Source organism: Sabethes cyaneus, chromosome 1, assembly GCF_943734655.1.
Source record: "Sabethes cyaneus chromosome 1, idSabCyanKW18_F2, whole genome shotgun sequence".
Taxonomy (NCBI): domain Eukaryota; kingdom Metazoa; phylum Arthropoda; class Insecta; order Diptera; family Culicidae; genus Sabethes; species Sabethes cyaneus.
Window position 1 is genome coordinate 157,405,014 of NC_071353.1, and position 19,934 is coordinate 157,424,947.

The 19,934-nt window shown below is 39.7% G+C and overlaps 1 protein-coding gene across 2 annotated transcripts in view; it reads left to right on the forward strand.

The window, feature by feature from the left end:
* Window positions 1-19,934, forward strand: part of LOC128732996 (lysophosphatidylcholine acyltransferase) — a 60,282-nt gene that overhangs the window by 30,842 nt on the left and 9,506 nt on the right. The window contains exon 3 of one of the 2 annotated variants that reach the window (XM_053826515.1): window positions 7,691-7,908. In XM_053826515.1, the coding sequence (XP_053682490.1) occupies window positions 7,691-7,908 (218 nt within the window). The remainder of the gene's footprint in view (window positions 1-7,690; window positions 7,909-19,934) is intronic. The other variant, XM_053826516.1, reaches the window with a different exon arrangement.

A 19,934-nucleotide genomic window follows, 5' to 3' on the forward strand; every position in this document is an offset into this window, starting at 1 on the left:
CGAAAAGTGGTTAGGATTTAAATGCCTTTTTCGATTTTCAATATTTGTGCATCAATCGGTAGGAAATACTTCTACGCGTCGACCCAAATAATCAACACTATTGATTCTTAAGTGTGCACATTTGAAAAATTGAAAATAATGAAGCATTGTCTAACTGGAAATTCTGTGATAATGTTTTACACGCTTATAACTCAGTCAAATCTCAATAGATTTCAAAGATATTTGCACTTATCGATTGCAAAATCTTCCGCGCATCGATACCAATATTGAAAAAACTATTGGTTATGAGGTGCGCTCTATTGAAAAATAACAATACTGATGTGTTGTCTAACTAAAAATTATCGTTATTTGCCATTCCTTCTAGTTCGAACACTTCAGCAGATGATGGTATTTATTATTTAACAAATGTTAAATGTACGGGTACAGTTGCACTAACGCCTTTAGCGTAATTTTCCTCTTGCATCAAACGGTGAAGACAGCTCAATGGGAACTAGTAACCAGCACGAATTAAACGGGACATTGTCATTCCTGCTGGCGAATACCAGTGCGGTTTTCGAGAAGGCCGCTCTACTACGGACCAAATGTTCACCTTGTGACAAATTCTCGACAAATTCCGAGAATCCACCTTGCAAGCCCACCAACGTCTATAAACTTCAAGGCGGCGTACGATTCAGTTAAACGAAATGAACTGTGGCGGATTATGCTTGAGCATGGTTTTCCAACAGACTAGACTGATATGTGCTACCCTTGATGGTTCAAAATCAAGCGTCAGAATAACGGCCAAGACATCGGACTCGTTTGTGACGTTAGATGGCTTGAAGCAAGGTGACGGGCTGTCGAATTTGCTATTCAACATTGCATTGTAAGGTACTATTCGAAGGGCAGGCCTGCAGAGAAGCGGGGCAATCATCACGGAATTTAACATGTCTTAGTGTTCACGGAAAATGTCGATATCATCGGTGTTAACCGTCAATGGAATATCAAATTTCCTGCCATTCTACTCCGGAAACACCGCTTGACCTACCTCGTCGTCGACTTTTCCCATAGAAAATACCATCACGGAAATTCGGAAACCGTAGTCAACAAGGCTAGACAACAGTACTTTGTTCCAAAGCTTCGCAAGTTCGTGAGAATGATTGGAAAGTGTCAGTGGCGCAAAATCGAGAACTCAAAGCCGAGGATTCCGCAGATGGCTCCACACCCGCTTGCTCGTCTAGCTTCGTTTACGATCTCATTCAGCTACTTAGGGCTGGAAAGATGGGTCGCTTTATTTACATGTTTGACAATTCGTGCCATACACGTAGAGGTTGTGCATACACTGTTAACCGAATCTTGTATACGTCGATTCGAAAGCCATCGGGGAGCACCCCTGGAAATCCCTTCTGACAATGGGAGAAACTTCCTGGGAGCTGATACTACGGGGGTACTACGAGAGCAGATGCAGAAAATCCACGGAGCAATACAAGTAACATTCACCAACACATCTACGAAATGGGTATTGATCCCACCAAACGCATCACATATGGGAGGATCTTGGGAACAGAAGGTATTTTCTGTGAAGTTGGCGATGGAAGCACGTTATGGGGGACACAGATTGAATTTTTTTCGTCAACCACTAACTTACCTACCACTGAATTCCAAGGAGGCGGAAGCGCTTACGTCCAACCACTTTCTCCTGGATACTCCTAGCGGTATATGACAACCGGCAGCAGAGCATACGGCAAAAGCAGTTCACTAAGCTGTATCTGGAATCAAGTCAAACATGGTAGGCTAGAGTGAACTAGCCACGTAGGATGCCGGATAAGAGACCAACGAAGACAATAACCAGCAGTGAACTCGACAGAGGCCGTCGACTTCGAGGCAGCTTCTTCCCGCACCCGTTCGATAACCGCTGTTGACGAGGATGCTCGAACAGCGGGTGTTAGGGGCGACGGGAGAGTGGCAGCCCAAGACTAAGAAGCATGGAGACGACTCCAAAATTCAACCCAGATTCAATAAGCAGATTGTCGCCTTAAAAATGAAAAAGTGTTGTCATTATGTTGAATAGCGTAAGGAAAATGCACGGTGTTGAAGCAAATCCACCTGGATACCGGTATTTCGTCGTGACACGTGAGCTTTCACTAACAGCTTTGTCGATGATATTTTGAATCGCATGGCTCCTAAGGCTTCCCGGTTGGCACGCTATAAGTGATAAATTTGGACGTTGAAATTTTGGAACTGGCTCCTGACAACAAGAAGACATCATGTCATTTGTAGCGGGCCATTCGTACTTCTGAATGGAATTACCATTGCCCAAGGTGGTGTATGGTTAAACATTCAAGCCGATCTGTTGCCAAACAAAACCAAGAAGGAAGACTAAATTCCCAACAATGTTATCATTTAGCAAAAACCGACCTTTTAAGGACGAAAACATTCGTATATGAAGATTAAATAATTTTTCTTTGCTCTACTAGTCTAGCATAATTTGCAGATAGTATTTTTAAGTAACAAATTTCGAAAGCAACATGTCTGCAACTTCCCTTTAAAGTATATATAAACCAAAATTATTTCACTACAAAAACTTCTCACGATTTAGGATAAATTGCCAATTGTTCCATGGCTGAGAACTCTTTTAGAGCAGTTTGATGATTTTGAACAAACGTAAGCAGCTTTTTACTGCTTACTATGCCAATATAATAATATAAGATTAGTTCCCTCAACCATCTGTACGGAATTCCTTACGAAAACCGTGTAAAATACGCCTTTTGTATAGCAACTCTGCACCCTATTGTTGCAACCAAAAAAACTTTCAAATCTTATTATTGTACACCTCACGTCTAATTGTTACACAGTTTTTGTTTTTCCTCATTATTCCAATTGCCAAGTTGATTTACCGGTGGACAAAATCACTTACATATAGTTCATCAGGATTACTTTCATATCCATTATGGACCTGAAAACCTGGCAACAAACGGTGAAAAACGCAAAATTCGCAAAGCAGAAAACTCCGGCTTCTATCGCTTGCGTTGATAAATAAAAAAAATTAAGAGGTTGTGCACAAGACGATTAAAACGAATCGAAATCACACTAAACCATATAGTAAATAAATTTTCATGATCTGTTTCTACGTTGAATAGTGCTTTACCTCTGGTAATCGGTAGACGGTACGCTCGAGTTTTCAAAAAGCTGACAAATTTGCGCAAAACTTTTCTGCAGTTTACAGAAGAAGAACACTGATAATAAAGCATTTACAAGTTGCAGACGTTTTGGAAGTGGCAGAAAATGTCGCCCGACACCAGAAAACTTATTCCCGCCATTTGTTGGTCGTCCGCAACGGCGAAAAGTTCACCTTTCCCTCGTTGCCTGTGTTATTATGGTATTAACTGGGCAAGAAACTATAATAAACTCTTCAATCGTTGTGTGGTCCTCAAAAGGACCGATTATAACTCCATACTCCGAAGCCGTTCGTGTATGGTCATGAGTCACGATGAAATACCAGCCCAGGCCAGGTGGCCAACTGCAAGTGACATGGCATAATTCTGGTCGTTTTGTTGTCGCGAGTAGCATATTTCCTGCCAATTCCAGAACTACAGCAGCCAGATATTCCATCACGGCAGCGAGACGAGTGCTCCAGCTCCAACACCCTGAGCATACTTTCCTTTCCTCAGCAGCTGACGAATACGACCAACTGACGGCGATAAGGCAAACAATGTTTCAAATACAACCTTTAAAATTATGCCACGGGTGTGACTCGAAAACTGCCTGTCCGATGTGTCGCAAGCTAGCCGCTTGCCGATGTGTCACCAATGAAAGCCGCTGACCGAATGACGATGCGCAGTAAAAGGCATAGTAGCAAAAACCATAACGTTCACTGGCGGTTGAGTCAACGGATTTTCCGGTTTGTTGGCGTCTCGCTTGATGAATGTGGATGTCTTCGTTGCCTTACCCGAGGAAGCAGCCTTAAATACAATCATAAGGAAGCTTAATTTATAGCTCATATCGTATATATTTCTCTCATCCGTGCTAGGAAAGCACTGACGTGGGAAGGTAAAAATATGAAAATAATTTCAATGATGCGCGTTGAAAATCAATAGTTTTCTATATTTTCAATATTTTCCAAATCGATTATCCAAAATCAATTGATGTAAATATCTTGGAAATCTATTGAAAATTGACTGAATCATAAGCCGATGCGTGAAAACGCATTTCCACTTTGATGACGTCATTTCCAACAACCAATCACGAAGCGAGAATTCTGGTAAAACATAGGTTCATTATTTTCAATTTTTCAATAGTTCAACATCAAGAATCCATACTTTTCTTCATTTGGGCCAATTCTTAGAAGATTTTCCGATTGGTATAAGAATATTGAAAATCGATCGGGAAACCACTAAGCTATCAGCGTTCAAAATCTGACCACTTTTCGAGAAAGATTTTTTGGAATGACACCCAACCCAGCCAAACCTTGCCGTAAGACGTAGTCCTGCGTCAAAACAACATCAGAGAGAAGTGAACTGTCACAGCACATCCGCGATGCAGAATTAAAGGGGTTAGGACGTATACAGTTAAATTGGAAGGAGTGTCGTTCGTTGTTCCAATTATTGAACTTATTAATTTATCGGTTTTGTGCTATAAAGGTCCAATTTTATGTATTTACTAGCTGACCCGACAAACTTCGTATTGCCACAAATTAAACTATGTTATTCATAAATCGTGAATCTCGGATGATCTTTGTCACAATCTCAAGTTTTGCAAGTTTCTGAGGAGTTCATGAGTGGTTTAATATACAAATTTTCCTCACAGTAAAGTAGAAAACAACTCCCCCCATTGCTTAGCCTGATAAAATAAAGCGGATAGCATTTAAATATTCGCCATGATTATATAACATTTCGCCGCATATCGTTTTGCGGAACACCACTTCTCGGTTGACTATAACGCGGAATATAGAGTTTCGCGGAATACCATTTCGCGAAAAACCTTACGCGGGATGTACCATTTCACGAAAAATGTTTTCGTGGAAAGTAGCATTTCACAGGGGTTATCCTCTCCTTACTCGCTATCGCTCGTTCGGACCCAACTGAAAAAACGTACTGAAGTCGCTTTTTACGCGGTTTTTTTACGCGAATTTCGGAATTTACGCGGTTTTTTTACGCGAATTTCAGAATTTACGCGGCTTTTTTTACGCGATTTTCGGAATTTACGCGGATGTGCTCAAAACGTATATTTTTTCGCGTAGTGTTGAAATCCACAAAGTTTTTTTTTACGCGAAATTTTGGTTTTTACGCAAATTTTGGAATATACGCGGTTTTTTACGCGAATTTCGGAATTTACGCGGTTTAGATTTACGCGGGACATATCCTTCGCGTAAAAAGCGACTTGAGTGTAATAGAGGTCAGTAGACTTAGGAAAATAAATAAACCTAATTGATAGTTTTTATTGATCAAAAATTTTGTTTTATTTGTATGAGAGTCCTTATCCCCCTACCATAGGGGTGAGGCGACTAAAACTAAAACTAAAAAAAATTCTACCTCCAAAACCCCCTTATGCCAAATTTGGTTCCATTAGGTTGATTGATTCTCTAGTTATGAGGAAATTTGTACATATTTCATTTGTATGGGATCGTCCTCTTTTAGAGGGGAGAGGGGTCATAATTTCCCTCCTGAAGAGGGGAGAAGTCCTCAATGCACCAAAGAAAAAGAATTTGCCTCCCAAAACACCCACATGCCAAGTTTAGTTTCATTTGCTTGATTAGTTCTGGAGTTATGAGGAAACTTGTAATTAATTTGTATGGGAGCCCCCCCCCCTCCTAAAAAGGTAAGGGGTCCTAATTCATCGTAGAAAAAATTCATGCCTCCAAAAACCTTCACTTGCCAAATTTGGTTCCATTTGCTTGATTAGTTCTCGAGTTATGAGGAAATTTTATTTCATTTGTATGGAAGCCCCCTCTTAAAGGGGAGAGGGATCATAGTTCCCCTTCTAAAGAGGGGAGGAGTCTCAATACACCATAGAAAAAATTCTTGTATCCAAAACACCCACATGCTAAATTTTGTTCCATTTGCTTCCATTTCCATTTCTCGAGTTATGTAGAAATTTGTGTTTCATTTGTATGGGAGCCCCCTTCTTAGTGGGGGGAGGGGTCTATAACCATCATAAGAACCTTCCCTGGCTCCAAAAAACCTAACCTTACATAACCTTACATGCAAATTTTCACGCCGATCGGCTCAGTAGTTTTCGATTCTATAAGGAATATACGGACAGACAGACAGACAGAAATCCATTTTTATAAGTATAGATTTGGAAATACAAGTTGTACAAAACATAAGTTGTTAATACTATAATTAAAATCTGACATGTGGGAGCTGATGTAATGATGAACTATTAGTTTGCATGCAATCAATTCCAACTGGCATGGATAATGGATCTTAAAGCATAAATTTCTAGCTGATGGCTGGCCTACATGGCGACTGTCAGTATGAAATTTTTTGGTAACTTTACTGTCACAGATCTCGTTTTCATAAGCCAAAGTTTGCCAACATACATAAATTTATCTTAACAGTGGATCACCTCACAGTGCATTTGAATTCGTGTTGGAACGTCTACTTTGAATAAGCGAAATAAACTATCATTGAGAGTTTGTGAGTGAAATATTTTTAACAATGTCTCAGCATATGAACGCCATACAAAGGCACAATTCTCGGAAGCGATAAAATGGGCTAGAATTTTGGCATTATTCAAGAAAAATTTGCGGTTGTCCAGGCACTATTTTGAATATTGTGCATGTGATTCTTTTCAGGGTCACGAAATTATCTCAGAAGTGTTAATAAGATATTTAAAATCATGCAACAAACAGACTAAGGCAGTTCTACGTCAACCATGCGGTCGCGTCTTGTATCACAAGCCTTCTGATTTTATTTCTGCTTTTTTGAATTGGGACGGCGCACTGCGCGCCATGAATTCAACCATTATTGCAGTCGTGTTTCCTAGCAACAATGTTGTTTATCCGCGAGAAACTGCCATTACCGCGCGGGTCGTCCGTCACCTCACCACCGGTAAAGCATATTCGAGCTGTCATAAATAATCACAACCGAACAAGCGACGATGAATGCAAAAGCAAAGGAAGAGTGTGTATCCTTTTGTGTTAGATTTTTTTGTTTACCTTTTGCTACACTTGCACTGTTTTCTTTGAGTTTCCGATTTCGTTTTTGTGCTGCTCTTTCACATTGACTAACAAAACAGGCGAATGGCGACGTTTGAATTCTTCAGCTTTTTTCTTTTGAATTAGAGAATGAATAAGCTGAACTTTCCACTTACTCGCGCAGTAAGTGGAAAGTTTTTTCATTATCGCTTGATGATCTTTATTCATACAATGTAGTTATTTTGTATTTTGTTTTTATTTGGAATAAATTACTAACCATTCTATAGTTTGATTTGATTTATTTGATTTGAATAGAATTTTACGACGATCGACTCTACCACCTAATAGAATGGGACTGCTTTCGTTAGTCAAATCCTCAATAGACATCAACTGTTACTGCATCCTTGATTTTTTTTCCATTAAAACGAATGAACTTCCAGAGTTAGAACTAGCTTGAATTAGATTTCTTGTCCTAAACCCCTAAAACGCTAATAATACTTCCCCCCAGATGCTCATCAGTAAATTCGCCAGTGCTAAAAATTGCCTTCCCCCCTGTTATCACCCTGTTCATTCTAGACAGTTACGCGTCGTAACCGCACAGGTGATGCGGCTACTGTTCGTGTTCGGCTCGTTCAACCTTATCCGGACCAAGGGCGAACGGGCCTCCCCGCGGGATGCCCCGGTGATCTGCGTGGCGCCCCACACCGCCTTCTACGATTCGATCTGTGTAATCCTGTTCGGACCGTCGGCCGTGGTGGCCAAGTACGAGACAGCCTCGTTGCCGTTCTTCGGAAGTAGGTTTGACCAATCAATCAATTACACGCCGGGCAGAATGCTGGCCTGGCCTTTCCCAGGCGCCGATGGCCGCCGTCGGTTCTGAATGATAACGGGCAATTTTAGCGATTTGATGTAAACTTTGTGGCAACTCGCGTTGATGGACGTCACCGTTGAGCTTAAATTCAGTTTAGCTTTTTTTTTTTTGACATAAATGGACGGTTTGGTTCTTGCAATAATTACTGTAAATGTGCTTGATATTTTTGTCGTTGTTTTGGTACGTTGTTTATAAATACGTTGTACAGACGCTAGGGTGACAATGGTTAAAGGGGACTAAAAACGACCTTCGACATTGGACTAAAAGAATGCTCGTAAGCTTCAAAAACTGTACAAAAGAAATGTGTTTCAACCTAATAATTTTTGTGAACCTATAAATTTTTGTGAAATACGTTTTGGACTGGAAAATGTTTTGGGCCAACCTCATGTTTTGATGTCTTAACCTTTATAATAAGGTCAAGCATTATTTAGTTTTTTTTATAACGGTAGCTCTTACAATCGGCGAAGGGAACAGTAGAAAAAGTAATGAAAGAAAGGTATTCATAGTATCTCAGGGGAGACAAGACGTGAAGGAGGGAAAACGAAAAATTAGGTAAGAGAGGCTTGGCTAAATTTGAACGTTATACAAACTTAATAAGTGTTGCTTCAATGTCCTTCACATATTGTCCCCTGAGATGCAATCAACACCTTTGTTTCGTCACTTTCTTCTACCACTTCTTTTGACGATTGTAAAAACTACCGTTATAAAAAAAATTGTCGAGTTTTTCTTAGTATTCGATTCGAATTCACCATTTCTATGATCACCCTAAGGGGCAGTCATTAATACTCTGCTACAAAACCATGACATAGTTTAACGTAAAACTCCTGTCAGTGAACAACAAAAAACAAAATCATACTCAGTAGACTACTAGCCAGAAAGTGTTGGTTCAAGCACTATAGGCGCCAGAAAACGTGACTTCGGTGGATCGAAACCCTGAACTGAAAACAACCGTTTGTAAAACAGGAAACCTATCACGCAACTTCCTGGCGTCCTCACAGTGCAGGAGCTATAGCTAGGGCTGACTTTTTACACACAAAGCGGAAAAGCGGGATATAAACCATATCATTCGTACACCACATGCACGCCTGTAGTAATGTTGCTGCAACGCAAAAAATACCAACCAAACAGGAGTGTGTTTCGCGCCGTAATTCATGAGCCATGTACCATCATCATCACCTGATTTTGCTGTCAGTCACCTTGATTCGTTCCGTATGGTGTGTGTTATTATTGTTTTATTGCGTATACTTCTTTTTTGCTGGTCGGTGACAAGTGCAAGTTTAACTGCCCTGGTAGGTGGGACTCTTTTCATTGGATGGTAGAGAGCGTTCTAGAAGTAGGAAGCTATAATGTGCAACTAAAAAAATGTCTGTAGCATTTGTTTTAGTTTGTAAATACATTTCGGTGGTCCACTATGAACAATATTCAACTCGGTTCATATTGTATATTCGCAAAAACAGGCGTTGGATTCTAAGTTGCACTGTAATGGTGTTTGATGTGATAAAAGAAGTAACATTTAAAAGACGAACGAATGCTTATTTGTCATCAATTTTAATAGAAACAGGTGTTGAGTTTCAGACTGTTAAGGACACAACGTGAAAATTTTTTTTCACCACAATCACTTCGTAACGAATCTGTTAAAAAACAATTTTCATAGCTTAAAACCTGTCAGATCGAAAATGAAAAACGTGGAAAACGGACAATTAAAATACCAGGAGAAGAGTGTTGAAAGGAGCAGTAATGCAGCAAGTTTGTAAAAATCCAGTCTTCAATGTCCGAAAATTTTAGAGGTCCAGATCCCTTCTGGATGCAAAAAAGCAGTCTCTTCAGCTCTGGCAAAAGAAGATCTCTATAGTTCTAGAGAATTGTCAGTTTCTAACTGCTCGTAGATGTCCTCCGCAAGATTTTTTTCTCGCTTGCTGCACTGTTCCTAACTGTCTAAATAGTAAGTGGTCGTTCGACCCACTTGCTTGCAATTAAGGCAGCTTAATCCGTGGCACAAAAAGGCGTAAAAGTAGATGAAGCTAATCTTTACCGGCTGATCATTGGAACGGTCCTTAACGGTCAGACCGAGATCGCTGTTTGCGACCTTCAATGACCACTTTGCGGACAGGAACATATACGGAGTATACTCCTATGTAAAGGGTTCACAATGTCGAGATTGAAGCTAGGCTAGGCTAGGTATTGGTGATTTCTTACCGTTTACCGAGTTCTGCCGGGAGCCGGTCCTTTCCGGTCGCTATAAAGCTCGATTCTCTTAATATCTGGCCACACATCATTTTACTACAGCGCTCCTAGTGGTAGGATTTGATAACTTTTAACAGTAGTTAACGACAAGGTCTTCAGAGTCCATTTGTGGCAGTCAGTATGGCACCGAATATCACCCTTCCCTTACCTTGTCCAGTGTACCAACATGCTCCCGTAGACTTGGGAAACCATCACAAAAAAAGTAAAATTAGTTCAACTAACCTGCTAGCCGTAATAAGATCTTGCAACTCGAAGCACTAAACGTTGCATTCTATAGGTTCTATTAGTTTTTGGGGCATAAATTACACTAAATACTGAGATTTCTGCCCAATTAAAATTCATCACTATATTTTCACTTTTTCACCGTCGATTTTTCATTAATTTTTTTCGGCCGTTCCAGTCGTCACATCACTCGCGAAACTTAACTAGAGACACAGAAAACTTTAATTTATCACCCGAACAGCTATTTGGTAAGATATTATAATGATTTTGCTCAAACTGTTCACTTGAATTGATATGAAAAACTTTACTTCGTTTCGATTGCAATTCCGAATCCGCGACCGTCGTTGTTGTACGTTACCAAGGAAACGGGTGTATCTGTAGAGTGATGCCATATTTACGTTGAGCCTGAAATTGATCAATAATTTTCGCTATTAAATTAACGGTCGTAAAGTGTCGAAAAAAAATTCGCTGATAATAAAATCCACCGTAAACAGCATTTTATGTAATAGAATTATTGTCGGATCTCGTTCAACAGCAAAAATAGATATGTGATTCTACGTTTCATGATTGTTTATAACAGATTATTACCTACTACTAGCAACTCTGTTCTCATGGTGAAAGTACTGAAATCAGAAAAAATTCAACTGGACTCTGACGACCTTCACCCTAATGACGGATTTCACGTAAACTGGACCAGAGGTTATAAAAATTTCCATATTTTTTTAAGAAAATTCAGAAAATTTTCTAAGTCAGCCATAGATATTTTTTTTTGTAGGTGCCATAGTTTTCGAAAATACTGCAGTACCACTTTTTCCGGTATAGACCTATAAACAGTTTTATAAGACAAACTTTTTTTCCTTAAATAAACTCATTTTGCGCTATATTGAAGACTTGTAGGCCATATAATTATCTATCTTCAAAAAAATCTGAGATGGTCTTTGTTGGAAAATCGATTTTTAGTTTTAAAAATACTTTTTATTCAGTGCAAAAATGGTAGTTATTTTTTCAGTATTTTTTTATGACAATTCAGAAGATTTTCTAAAAGCCAGCCATTGATCATATTTTTTGTTGGTCCTATAATTTTCGAGTTTATATTTTTTATAAAAAAAAGAAGAAACAAAATTGAACCCTTTCCAAACGTTGCACAGTGGTCCAATCAGCGAAATACGTGATCGTGTGATATTGCGCCAAAACGTGAAGTTTTTCGCATATAGTGTCTTAAGGAACATTTCTTGGTATAATAAGCCCCTTCTTGTGAGAGAAATCTTTGGGTGATTAATTCCCTTAAAAGTGAGAAAAAAAATTTATTTTCTCGTACATTCGAGATACAGGTTTAGTACTTTCGGTAAAGTTGTAGTAAATATCAATGCAAACAACTTTGTCAAAGACACTATACTTGTCTCTCTTCATGCAAATTATCTATGAAGCGTTATTCGTGGACAAACCCTTTAAAACAGTTTTTAAGCCCTGAGTTATTCTGGTCAACTTTTACGTGTTCATAGTGTTCTAGAAAGTTGTTTATCTTGCTAAAATCAACGTTTTTGTAGAACATTATTACAAGTAATTTTCTGCAGTTTCGGAGATTTTGAGCATTTTTGATGAAAAATAGTACTGCTTTGGGCTTAAATATTTCCCAAGGTGGCAAATGGTGGCAGACCAAACAACTCCTACTTAAAAGTACAATAAAAAACCTTTAAAATAAAGTATCAATTGACTGTATCTGTTTGTATCCTCAAAAGTTACAGTTGTTTTAAAAATCATTCACAGTCATGTTTATCGAACAATTAAACTGTACTTCGGATGCAATAAACGCCATTTTGTTTATGTTGACAATCTCTTTCTAACAAGTTGAGTTACCAGCAATTTTTTCGCCAATTCTCGAGTCGAAAATGAATGTAGACTCAAAATTATTTGACGCAATTAATAACAGAAAAGCTTCAATACCTTCGATTGGTGTCTTTTCAAAAGATCCCGCTCATAATGGGCTGGTACCAAATGGCCGAAACACAAATGGTCGAATCACGAATGGCCGAAATCCAAATGGCCGAATTTCAACAACAGTCAGAGAAGACCGAATTTTCTCGGAATGACTTTTTAGTCTATTTAAGGCTTATACAAATTTGAAAAAAAGTTTATGTCACCCCCCCCCCCCCCTTCAAAAATTTTCGAAATTTGAAGGGGCGAAAAAATAAAGTGCAATAGTGTTGCATTCTTTAATGGTAAGCAGATTTTTACAATTCAACAAGTTTACATCTCTAAATTACCCAATCCGTGCAATGTTGAAGTAATTATCCCGTTAGTCTCGATCAACTATCCTACACCATCTATGCTTTCTGATTCTTGCTGCAAGTCACAGGCGACTATTGTGCTTAACCTTTAAGTTCCGACGCAGAAAATTGGGGTGCTTGGAATTAGACTTTTGGCTCCATTTATTTTAAATTTTGTTCCATTTTAATTGCTATCCTTGCTTCAAAAGAACCGAATTAGATTGAGGCATCAATCAACTAAACAATGTATTAGTGAAATTTGCTACCACTTTTGACGGAGATATTCCGAATGGCTGTGGGATTATATTTTGCTGTCATAGGTAGTAGATAAGATTAAAATAGAAATACAACAAATTACACACTCCGGAACATCAGCTTTCGGTGCTTTCGGGGCTCCAAATTGATCGTTTTATTCCGTAGTGTCCTTGTACCTACCCTAATTTTGGATGTAAGGGACGAAAAACTTAGAGATACAATTTTTTACCATGCATTGGACGCATGCAGAAAGGATGTCACTGAACTGTTCGAAACTTTTCTGACTATTGTCATGTTGTGATTATCATTGGGATCGACGGTGCCCCGACCATTACATCAAATCAAGTCATCCGAAGTGCAGCACCGGACTGAACAAATGCTATTAGTCAAACAATGACAATCGCTTCTGATAGTGGTGCGTTTGCATCCTTAATATATCAAAGATAAACACGTTATTGTTGAGAACCAGCATCAGCTGAGGAATGGGCTGACATTCATATGACTAAAAGGTTGACCAAGAAACAAGCGGTTTCAAACGTGAATGGTCTCAGAGATTTTTTTTCTTAAAAAATGTCAGTAGCATAGTACGTGCGTTCCAAGTAAAAAAGCTTTAGGAATTTAAATTGCCATTTTTACGAGAAGATTAGATTCCGATACTATTTCGTGGTTACCGAGTTCTGAACTAGTAAGTGACACAGATTTGGATTATTTTAAAATAGAAGGTAACTAACCGAGTGACATGCAAGTAAAAAACAAAATTCAAATGGAGGTCAAGTTACACGTTTATGGCTCTCTAAGGTGATCCTGTAGCACTCCACTATTTTCAAGTTGATTCATCTCTGCCAGAATACTTACTTTATTTGTTGGGAAATTTTTTTTTTTGAAAGTTGTTTTGGTTTGAACTAAAATTTAAGTACTGTACAACTTTTTTGTATTGAGTTTTTATTAATCTGGAAAAATATACACTGGTTTCTTCTCCTTTGTTTAGTTATTGAAGGTTCGATTTTTTTATTTTTTTCTTGCCCCCCCTTGAACAATATTTCGAGACTAGGACATAAACTTTTTTCCAAATTTGTATAAGCCTAATTAGAAAACACGAATTGACAAGCAGTTAACAATTAACTTTACTCAAAAAAAAAAATAAAATAAGCAACACATCTTTTTGTTGTACTTTTAAGTACGAGCTGTTTGATCAGCCACCATTTGCCACCTTGCGAAATATTTAAGCTCAAAGTAGTGCTATTTTTCATCAAAAATGCTCAAAATCTCCGAAACTTCAGAAAATGACGGATGATAATGTTCTACAAAAACGTTGATTTTAGCAAGATAAACAACTTTCTAGAACACTATGAACACGTAAAAGTTGACCAGAATAACTCATGGTTTAAAAACTGTTTTGAAGGGTCTGTCCATGAATAACGCTTTATAGACAATTTCCATGAAGAGATACAAGTATAGTGTCTTTGACAAAGTTGTTTATATTTATATTTACTACAACTTTGCCGAAAGTACTAAACCTGTATCTCGAATATACGAGAAAATAAATTTTGTATCTCACTTTTAAGGGAATTAATCATCCAAAGATTTCTCTCACAAGAAGGGGCTTGTTATACCAAGAAATGTTCCTAAAGACACAATATGCGAAAAACTTCACGTTTCGATGCTATATCAAACGATCACGAATTTCGCTGTTTGGACCACTGTGCGTTGGTCTAGATCAATTGTTGTTTATTTACATGAATTCTTTACACACAAAAAGTTTTATTGAAATCTGAGAGGGTGCTGCCAATTCCATATACGAGTTAGCGTGAAATCCGTCTAATTTTGACAAAAACTCCTTTAACGAAAGGTTAAAGAAATTTTAATGAAACTTTCACCATTGAAGAAAGTTTCATTAAAATTTCTTTAACCTTTCGTTACTCGCGCCAATTTTGATTTATAGGCATGCTAAAACCTAACAGAATACACTCTAATACTAATGCCACTTAGTGAAAAACTCATGAAACTTTTACCACCGTTTGAAAGGTCTTGGTCTGGGTCTGGGTCAACTTTGCTGAAAACAGTAATTTTCTTTATTGCTGGAATCCCGAGATATACCGAGATAAAGTTAACGGTTCATAGGCGTTGTGACGGAGCGCGTTGTGACAACAGCGCGAGTAACGGAGGGTTAAAAAAAGGAATGACAGAAGTAACCCGAAAGAAGGAAAATAATTTCAACATCCAACATTGTGCTTGTGAAATGTTCTCAAAAGTTTCCGTGAACGAAAAACCATCGTTCGGATGGATCACAGTAAGCGTCGTAGTGCAATTTACGATCGGTAGCTGCGTTTGAACATATTTTTAATAACCTCAGGTCCCTCGGTCCATTGTAATAACCCCAGGTCCCTCGATTTGCCATAAAATACAACTCCACAAAGAGTGCCGTCCAAAAAATTCGCCGGCGTGAAGACCTGCATAACCAGGTTCCGCCAACAAACTCGTTCCATGGCTGTCCGTCTCCAATTTCTCTAATGTGCTGGACCTGGAATGACTTTTCAGGTCCTGCTCTACTTGGTCTAACCATCGAGCATGCTGCGCACCTCTGCGTCAGGCACCAACCGAATTCGAGGCGAATAACCATTTTCGCGGGGTTATTTTTCGGCATTCTCACATGTCCCGCCCATTATATCCTTCCAGCTTTAGCAACTTTCTGAACACTGGAATCGCCGAAGAGCTGCGCCAGCTCGTGGTATATTCTTCTACTCCATACACTGTTTTCATATACCTAGCCAAAGATGGGCCCTCGTTGAGCATTGTCCAAGTTTCGTGCCCGTAGAGGACTATTCCATAACACCTAGCGCGATGTTGAACTGGAGACAGGAAATACCATCACCTTTTCGAAGTCTCTTAGTGTGTTTCAAACGGACTTAATAACGCTCCCGACAATCTCACACAGCACTGTACAGCTGCCGTAGTGGCCTTAATCAGTCTTGCCAGCTTCCCGAGAATGTCGTTTTCTTCCATAATTTTTCATAGCTCTTCACGGTCGATAGCATCATACGTAGCTTTGAAATCTATGAATAGGTGGTGCGTAGGGACTTGGAATTTGCGACACATTTGGAGGATCTGTCGCAGCACAGAGATTTGGTCCGTTGTCGATTGCCCGTCCACAAAACCGGCTTGATAACTTCCCACGAATCCACTTGCTAGCGACTATCGACGGCGAAAGATGATCTGAGAAAGTACTTTATAGGTGGCATTGAGAATGGTGTTCGCTCGATAGCTCTCATATTCGAACTTGTCGCCCTTGTTGTATATTGGTCTTATTACTTCCTCCTTCCACTCCTCCGGTAGCTGTTCTGTTTCCCAGATTCAGACCATCAGCCGGTACAAACAGGTAGCCAACCTAACCGGGCACATCTTTATAAGCTCCGCTACGATGTCATGTTTTGGCTCGCAGCACAAAGCATTTGCCAGATACATTCAGTTACTTTTAGAATATACACGTTTCCTGAGAACGATACAGCTGTTCTATGTTCTCGAACTATATTTTTTCTAGGCGGCGCTTCTGTCTTAAAAACTGGGTTTGCAGTCTTGGTTTCTGTTTATATCGTTCCATGTTTACACGGTCCAGCAAATGCAGCATCGATTGCGGCTCCATTCTTCTTGTCTAACATCCTCTGGTGAAAATTATAGTTCATTTTGCATCAGTAATTGAACAGAACACTGAAGCAGAACATAGTGGACAGAAGTCGCACTCGGAAGCTGTACAACAGTAAAGACAACTGAGTAGATTTAGTCAAAAAAGACCTCAACCTATCTAATTGTCTCCAATTTCGCCGTGTCGAGAAATATTATGAAGCTGCAAAAGAGTGCCTAGGTGACTCGGGATGCTGCAGAGGAAGAAATTGTTTGGTATTTCTTTAAAGTGGATCAAAAAAAAATGTTTTTGACTGCTTAATGCTTCTCTTATGTCAGACGGAACGATTTTGTCCGTCCAGATATAAACTGAATCGGGCTGTATTATTCTTCAGTTCTGTAATGTCTCGCGGTCTCTTAGATATTGGTACCGATCCAGACGTTCATATACCCGATGGCGATCTTGATGTCCCGTGGGCCGTGGCAAATAGCTGTCTACGTTGCCACTTGCCATCAGCTATGCGTAAAGCGTTTCGTTCTCGTCGACTGGTCTAATTTGCTGTGGCTAGTGCACATTACTTACTTACTGATTTATGTGTCCATGTCCGCCGGTCCGTCAGAACGAAGAGATGAAATCAGAGATCTCGACTGCCGACGCTTACCCGCCATTGCTTTTACCTATCGCCAGGACAGGTTCTCGTCTACAGCCCGGATGTCGTTGGCTAAACTCTGGGTCTGCCTCTTCTAAGCTGACTGAATCCAGTCGAGTGCCAGTGTGCCAGTGCACATTGATGATGCTATAATTGATGAAACGGCCTTTTACCCTCAACATACAATTCCTCTCGTTGATCGCCTCCCAACTCATTTATTGATCTTTCATTTTGCTCATTACTGCTGTTTTTTAGCGTTCGAGTCAGTACGTTTCTTAATTTGGCTTTTTCTTCCGGGTCAAACGCTATCGTGAGCCGCCCTTAACATGAGGATAGATATTCAAGATTGACTAGCGATGACGACAACTGACTGCCGTTTCTACCGCACTACCCAAGTGGATAACCAGTAGATCTGTGCGGCAAAAATACGAGTACAATACAATAACACACAAAAACAATACTCTCGCGAGGTATGTGCTTGGAGAATGGCAAATTTTGAAGAGCGCAAAAAACTAGCTATTAAGCAAAGCGACTCTAGGTGCTACATTCCGTTATCGACTCTTGACCTTCTGTTTTTTATACGACAGACTTCGCAGCCAGCTGTTAGAATACATGACAATTGCGGGGCTAGTGCTACGATCCTATTGACAATAACAGACTCTCCCAGCCGAGATTCGAACATACGACGACTGGCTTGTTAAACCACAGACCAGCTATTAGACCACCTAATAGAAGAGTGCCGCGCTAGTGTTATGGAATCACACTGGACCGGCAATCGAGAGTTGTGCTGCCCCAAAAGTCAATATTTTTGTTTATCGAAATTTTTTAGTTCATTAGTTCACATCATATATAGTCATCATTTTCGAACAATTCTTTGCGCTGCGTTATCGTCTGATATATCTGTCGTCTTGGCCCAGAAACTAACGGGCAATTTTGGCATTAGTTTTCAAAAGGTCGCATAATCAACACTTTAGTATGCATTATGCGACCTTGTGAACACTAAAGCCAGAATTGCACAACTACTGAGTATCGCTGATGTCTGCAACGTAGCTAGCTCATGATCTAACCTCAACTTCCTTAGGTCTTCCAGCAATACTTTCGGAACAACTCTGGTTGCGGAAATTCCCAAGCTATAATTTAAAATACTGGAACATTGTTTTTACGTTGCTCACGTTTACTTTAACTAGCACTTCATCGTTAATAGATGTATATTGCACTTTGAGAATTAACTCTTTTTGCCTTGTCTCAGCATTTTTCGTTGCTATTGACAATGTAAAAACTTTACTTATTTTGGTTCCCGCCGTCTTGACGAAAATTTTAAATGTCACCGTCGACTTTGATTCTGACCGTAGAGGTTGCTTTGCTGATTGCTGCACTACCCTCGTAAAATTCTGCCGGATAAAATAAAAACATCCTGCTTTTCAAAAACAAGTTTAAAATTTTCGGAGCTGTATATATTGACTCTTTTTTATCGGACTCGTGCACAGTGCTAGCGACATGCTTACTGAAAAACTATCAAATTCATCCAATAAAATGAACGTATCAAACGAAAAACCTGACCGATTCGTTAGAGAAGCAATTACGCGATAGCTCGATAGGCTTCCCCCCCCCCCTTTGCGGGCAGCTTCCTTTCAATGACGACAATCAACAAAAATTTGAATTACATTTCTCATATTTTTGTTTCTAATTCACGCTCAGTTATAACCGTTATAACATCTTTTTGCGATCTTTTTATTGTTTCGGTGCGACCGCACCGGCATCGGCCGGCTTTGACGTGCTGCAGCTTCTTCTTTTTTCTTCTTGGCTAAGACAGTTTTGTTTGGCGTTTTTATTTTCCTTAAATTGGATCATCATTATTTTCGTATTATCACTTGTGTACATAAAACAAAACCAACCACGTCGCCGTGTGTGCGTTTGCTTCATTTTGGTGCGCGTATTATAATCTGCTCCTGTGTATTCTACACCTACACCTTGGCTTTAACCGCTTTATTCTTCACAGGTTTTTTTTTATTTTGTCGAAATTGTACCACTTGAAAAACAAAAACCATTCCGTTATTTTCAACCAATCAATTTCTCTATTCTTGTTCTTTTTCATCTTTCTTATTTTCAATCGGTGCGCTTTCCTCATCTGACAAAACCACCATAATCGAACTGAAATAACTCATCTGCACAAAAAAACCGTACCTTCGTCACGTCACTCATGAACACACAACTAATGAACACGCACGCGAAACTTTTCCGTGGACCGACGACTGTCAAAACTGTGTGGCCTTTCATGGCCTGCTGTTCGACTGAACAACTGGGTGGACTCGCATCGGGTGGACCGAACCTGGACCAACGCAACAACCTATACCTCCTACTGTCCCTACGCCTGTAGACGAATGAAATTCCTACTCAGTCAGTGTGCGATTGCAATGTACTCGTTTGCTGGCCTTGGAATCGCGACCCGCGGCCGGAGGGCCCACCGTTCGGAAGCACCCATCCTGGTGGTTTCCCCGCATAGTTCCTTCTTGGACGCGGTCATCGTCTATCTGACCGGGCTGCCAAGTCCGCTGGTACGAAACGCTGATTCTAATCTCGGAAGTAAGTGGTGTTGTTGTGACTCATATTCGATCGGAGGGTTAATTCCGTAGTTGCGTAGGAATGTGCTCTACTGTGCAAAGAACGTTGTTGTAATGTAACCCGGTTTAGGT